The sequence below is a fragment of the Solanum pennellii genome, chromosome 8 (genome assembly GCF_001406875.1).
Source record: "Solanum pennellii chromosome 8, SPENNV200".
Classification (NCBI taxonomy): Eukaryota; Viridiplantae; Streptophyta; class Magnoliopsida; order Solanales; family Solanaceae; genus Solanum; species Solanum pennellii.
In genome coordinates this window covers 22671474-22677988 of record NC_028644.1, presented here as the reverse complement: position 1 = coordinate 22677988, position 6515 = coordinate 22671474, and the positions used below count along the sequence as shown (strand labels likewise).

Here is a 6515-nt window from a genome sequence, read left to right as displayed (position 1 = left end):
AAGTTGAATCAAATTTATATGCAACCAACCAAAAAAATATATAAAATAAACCCCACAATCTCAAAACAATAACTACTTAAAAATAATGAAATATCAACACCATAACTAAATTATAATAACGACATAACACTCATCATAATGACTAACATGAGTGCTGTCCAAGATTTATTAATTTAGATTAACATAAAGGCAAAACTAAATAATACAATTACATAGTTAAAGTCGCAAAGAAACCGGGAAATAACAGAACCAAATAAAGAAACCCAAAAAAGAAATGGAAATAGCATAACAGAGAACAATACTAACAAAAATGTTTAATCAAAACAGACCAAATAAATTAATAATAATTTAATTAAACGACATAAATAATATTAACGAAAAATGTATCAGCCATACAAATTAGTATACACTACGTCAAACCCACAAAAAATTAGCCTAGAAATCAAGAATAAGAGTATGCAACAGTTTAATTGAAAAGAATAACACAACAGATTGATAGAAAAGTAGCTAATTAAAGCAGAAAAAGAGGTCACCTGAGAAGACATTTTCCAGCCTTATCTAGAGATGCCAGTTCCTACTTCACCGGAGATGGAACCATGAGGGCCTTGCTGATTCGTTGTCGCTACTACTGACGAGATTCTTGCCGGAGAAGGAAGAATGAGGCTCGCCAGAGTTCGATGTTGCTGCTGCCTGTTCGTCGTGTGGGAGCTGCTGCTGGTAGAAATACCTGCAAAAAATAGTAAAAGAGAACGTGAAGGGGGAAAAGAAGGGGGGCGGGCGTTGTTGTTGCTTCGGTTCACTGTAAAAAGGGTGGTTTTGGGCGGTTTCAAATGGTGAGCTCGTTTGGGGCTTTTTTCGACGGAAAAAATGGTGAATGGAGATGGGGTTTTGGGGTCTGTTTGGTGATCGTTTATTATTGGTTCAGCTGCTGTTTGGTGAGGAGTATAATCAAGGGTTTTTTATGGTGGAATTGTTGACGAAATGGTTGGAGAAGAAGAGCAAAAATGGGTCCGTTTTGAATGGATCTCGGTGGGTTTGAAAAGGTTGAATGGTTGCTGAAAAATGGGGAAAAAGAGGTGGTTGTTTGATTGTTGTTTGGTTGTGGTTTGGGTCGGATAAGAACACTAATATGGGTCTGATTTGGTTGGCTTTTCATTGAGGAAAAGGGAGAAAAAAGAGTCTAGTTTGGTCGGTGGCTGTGGTGGGTGGCTGCTGAGGGAGAAGTGATGGAGGTGAGGGTCTGGTTTTCTATTTTGTTTGGAGGTCTGTGTTGAGATTATAAAACAGAAGAACAGAGTACATCTAGAAATGGTGAATCTCCATTGATGGAGCTTAAGGAAGAACGAAGAGAAGAAAAACTTTTCTGATCTGATTTGATAGAATGCTAAAAATGTAATTCTGATTACAATGAACAAGTAGCTATATATACAATTGATAAAAACTAATTCTAACAGATTAACAATATATAGATTAACAATATATAGCTTGTAACTAACTAATCTCTACCTAACTAATTGAAAATCTAATATGTAACTAACTAATTGAAAATCCTAACTAACTAGTTGCTGACGTGTATAAATATCAACACCCCCCCTCAAGTTGGAGGTGCGACGAGAAGATCCAACTTGCTTAAGATTGCGACATGTTTCACTCCTGTGAGTGCTTTGGTAAGAATATCAGCAAGTTGTTCCCCAGTTCCAATATGATGTAATGAAATTAACCCTTCCTGAAGCTTCGCTCGTACGAAATGACAGTCAACTTCAATATGTTTCGTTCTTTCGTAAAATACAGGATTCTTGGCAATTTGTAAGGCTAACTGGCTATCACAGTAAACAGGAAAAGGACTAGCACATGGCACAGTTAGTTCTTCAAATAATCGACTTAACCATACCAACTCTCCGACTACTTTTCTAATAGATCTATACTCAGCTTAAGCTGAAGAAAGAGAAATAGTTTCTTGTTTCTTCGACTTCCAGCTTATAGGACTTGATCCCAATAACACAATGTAGCCAGTAACAGATTTTCTTGAATCAGGACAGGATGCCCAGTATGAATCACAAAAGGCTTTGACCTGGTAATCATTAGTAGAGGACATGAGTAAGCCTAAGGTTGGATCCTTTTTAAGTTATCTAAGCAAATGATATGCAGCCTGCAAATGAGGTTCTCTAGGATCCTGCATAAACTAACTCAGGTGTTGTACTCCATATGCAATGTCTAATCTGGTGTTGGTGAGAAAATTTAATTTACAATTAACTTTCTGTATGAACTAGGATCTTCCAGAGGTTTCCCTTTATTGGCTTTAAGCTTGATTGTAGAGTCAAGAGGAGAAGCAAGACTAAAGTATTCTGTGCAGTGATACTCTTTGAGAACATCAAGTACAAACTTCCTCTGTGATATAAGCATTCCAGTTTCTGCATATAGTATCTCCAAACCCAAAAATTAGTGTAGCTTTCCCAGATCTTTGATTTTGAATTGGTTATGAAGTTAATCCTTTAATTGATCAATCTCTTAAACATCATTTCCAATAAGTAGAATATCATCTACATAAACATCTATAAACATAGTGGAAGGACCTTGTATTCTATAGAACAAAGAATAATCATTCAAGGAATTACTGTAGCCTATGGATTTCAAAGCATCAGACAAGTTGGCATACCATTGTCTGCTTGCCTGTTTTAAACCATACAGTGACTTGTTAAGTTTACAGACCATGCCTTTAGTGGTAACATCCAATCCCTGTGGAATGTCCATGTATAATTCTTCATGCAACTCTCCATGAAGGAAAGCATTATTAACATCCAACTGATATATATTCCAGTGTTTCTTTACAGCAGTGGCTATCAAAGCTCTCACAGTTGTCATTTTTATGACTGGAGAAAAAGTTTCTGTATAATCTATCCCATAGTGCTGAGTGTAACCTTTCACAACTAGCCTTTCCTTGTACCTCTATACTCCCATCAGCTTTATGCTTTACCTTATAAACCCATCTACATCCAATGGTCTTTTTACCAGTAGGAAGGGGCATAAGTTCCCAAGTGTTATTATCATGCAGGGCAGTCAACTCTTGTGTCATTGCATCTTGCCAAGCAGGATTCATTGCAGCCTCATTAAATGATGATAGTTCACAATCATGTGACACACTCAATATAGGTGACTGACTATCAGGATACAAGGATGCAGAAGTTATGTGATGGTGGTGAGAAAATGAGGCATGTAAAGAGGTCATGTAGTCTTTAAGATAAACTGGAGGTTTGTGAGATCTAGTAGATTTTCTGATGGGAGGACCATATTCTGAGGATGTAAGGTTTGGTGAAGGAGGTGAAGTCAAAGTGGGATCACATTGTCCAGATTCTGAAGAAGTAGGACCAACAACATCATTATCAAGGAAAACATTATCAAATGTAGAACTTGAAGAAGGATTGTTAATAGAAAAATTAGAGATATTGGAAAAAGGGAAAATTGATTCATGAAACACAACATCTCTAGAAATATGTATTTTCTTGCTGCTCAAACTTCACACCTTATACCCTTTAATACCAAAAGGATATCCTAAGAATACATGGGGTGTAGCTCTTGGTTCAAACTTTGTTCTGTGATGTTTGGGTGTAGTAGGAAAACAAAGACAACCAAAACTTCTCATGTGAGAATATTGAGGTTCTTGATTATACAACATAGTAAAAGGACTTTTGTTGTGAAGGAGGGCAGAAGGAAGTCTATTTATTATAAATGTGGCTGTAAGCATACATTCCCCCCAATACTTGGTAGGTAATTTGGAATGGAAAAGAAGAGCTCAGGCTGTTTCTAGTAGATACTTATGTTTCCTTTCCACCACACCATTTTGTTGTGGTGTATAAGGAAAATTTTTTTGGTGTAATATTCCTTTGGATTGAAAGTAAAGAATAGATTCTTGATTTACAAACTCAAGACCATTATCTGATCTTATGATTTGAACATTGGTTTTGAACTGATTTTCTACCATGTTGACAAATGATTTTATGATATGTAAAGCATTACTCTTGCAACTCAATAAATGTGTCCATGTAGTTCTACTAAAATCGTCAACTAAGGTAATGAAATATTTAAAATTGTCATGAGTAGGTATATGGTAAGGACCCCATAAGTCAACATGAAGAAGCTCAAATATCTTTGATGTAGTATGAGTTTTGGGTGGAAAAGAAAGTCTGGTTTGTCTGGCCATAGGACATATGTTGCAAGTAAAAGGTTGTTTGGATGAAAAAGCTACAGGAATGGATGTAATCCCTTTCATCTTTACAAAAGGCACATGCCCAAGTCTACAGTGCCACAACAAGTCATTACAAGGTTCATAATGTAAAAGAGGCATCGAATCAGAAAGTACATTATTTGTATTAGTAGGAATAGTGTTCATTACAGAAGATTTAGCATACTGAGAATTGAATAAAGGATTGCAAGAATGAGAGATGGAACTACAAGAATGAGAGAAACATTGACATTGAGAACCTATCTTATTGTTGTGAGAAAAACATGGTATTGAAGATGAGACCTATGAAATGAATGGACTGTCTTTTTTCTTTTTCAAGCAATCTGAGCAAAGGAAATACAATCCATCTTGTTCTCTACCAATCTCCAGAGGCCTCTTCATTGAAGGGCCCTGCAAGATACAAGATGAGTTAGAGAATGATGCAATGCAATTGAGATGTAGAGACAAGGAACTGATAGAAATCAAACTGTATTTAAAAGAAGGGATGAAAAGAACTCTAAACAATGTGATCATGTCATTAATTCTAACATGTCCAACTTTGGTCACCTTAACTTTGTATCCATTTGGTAATTTAACTAAGAGAGGATATGGCAGGTTATTAATATGTGAAAAATGGTTGATGTTAAAGGTCATGTGATGTGTAGCTCCTGAATCCAGTATCCATGAATCAGTTTTTGATTTGAGACAGCCACACGACAGTTTATCAAAATCAATAGATGAGTTGCGAGCTATAACAACTGCAAAGTTTGCAGCTCCACAAGTTACCTGCTCCTCAGAATCAACATCTCCAGATTGTACCAATTGAAGGTGCTGCAACAGATGAATAAGTTGACCACATTGTTCATTGGTAAGATTAGCCTTGCAAGTTGCATGAGAAGTATCAGTTTCTCCCATGTTTGATCTGCAAAAACATTAGTTGCCACTCATTTACCTTTAGCATACCTATTACTTGCATTGTAATTGGCTGGTACCCTTTGATTCTGAGCATTGTTGTATCTTTGCTGATTGAAACCTTGTCCATTAGAAGTATTACTTTGATTGGAATAACCATGTAACTTTTAACACTTGTCAATGATATGCCCTGGTCTCCTGCAATGTTCACAAAAAGGTCTAGGCCTATTATTTGCAAGATAATTGCTCGATGAATAATTTGTTCTGAATACTCTTCCTCCTGAAGAATTTGATGAACTAGCATTGGTAGAATTTACCCTTCCACCTGATGGATTTGATGAACCAACACGTATAGAAGAATTCAGTGAACTTCCTTCAGCAAACATGTGACTGTGTGGCTTAAACTCCCTTTGTTTTTCTTCTTGTACAAGTAGAGCAAAAGCATGGGCCATGGATGGTAATGGATTCATCATCAGAATACTGCCTCTAATAACAGTATAAACTTCATTAAGACCCATTAGAAATTGAATTAACCTTCGATCTTGTTCAGCCTTATGCATAGTCTCTTTTCCCCCACAACTACAAGTACAACTGCACTGGTTCTTGATACTCAAATTACTCAATTCTTCCCAGAGCTTCTTCATCCTAGTGTAATACAAAGTATAATCAAGATCTCCCTGACTTAAATCATTAATATCATTTTGGATTTGAAACAATTTAGCACCATTCGTTTGATCATATCGATCTTCTAACTCTTTCCACGATTTTACTGCATCAGAAACATACTCTACACGGTCTGCAATATCTTTGCTAAGAGAATTAAGAATCCAAGATATGACCATGTTGTCACATCTTTCCATTGGCGATGTTGAAGAAGAGCGTTTAAGTTTTCCAGTAATAAATCCTAATTTGTTTTTCACAGATAATGACCTCATTACACCTCGTCGCCATGATCGATAACCAACTCCTTCAAAACTGACTGGAACTAAGATCAAACTTGGATTATCAGATGGATGTATGTAGAGAGGATTACTAACATCGATTATGTTCCCTCCTGTTCCTGGCGTGGTGGAACTTTGGCCTATAATTTCGACCATGATGAATTCGATCCACAGAGAGACGATAACAGAACAATTAAGAGATCGATAAGATGATGAATTCGATTCACAAAAACGATAACAGAAAACTGAAGAGATCGATAAGAAAGGGGAAGCAATAAACTGGAACCTAATGACGAGAAGTACAGTGATCTACACCTGCTCTGATACCATGTTGACATTATAAAACAGAAGAACATAGTACATCTAGAAATGGTGAATCTCCATTGATGGAGCTTAAGGAAGAACTAAGAGAAGAAAAACTTTTCTGATCTGATTTGATAGAA

General features: G+C 36.4%; 1 protein-coding gene and 1 long non-coding RNA gene across 2 annotated transcripts in view; both read right to left on the bottom strand.

Moving 5' to 3' along the window:
• The window catches only part of LOC114078285, a 2194-nt gene extending 1474 nt beyond the window's left edge, over positions 1–720 (bottom strand). Inside the window, exon 1 of the long non-coding RNA XR_003579875.1 lies at positions 534–720. This is a non-coding gene — a long non-coding RNA (uncharacterized LOC114078285). The remainder of the gene's footprint in view (positions 1–533) is intronic.
• Positions 721–5298: 4578 nt separating this feature from the next.
• Positions 5299–6228, bottom strand: LOC107027540. The gene has a single exon (XM_015228683.1). The coding sequence runs from the start codon at positions 6226–6228 to the stop codon at positions 5299–5301; it is 930 nt and encodes a 309-aa protein (XP_015084169.1).
• Positions 6229–6515: the final 287 nt, after the last annotated feature.

Bases quoted from the DNA above. Each gene is read 5' to 3' on its own strand.
- LOC107027540 (XM_015228683.1), bottom strand. From the start codon at position 6,228: ATGGTCGAAATTATAGGCCAAAGTTCCACCACGCCAGGAACAGGAGGG.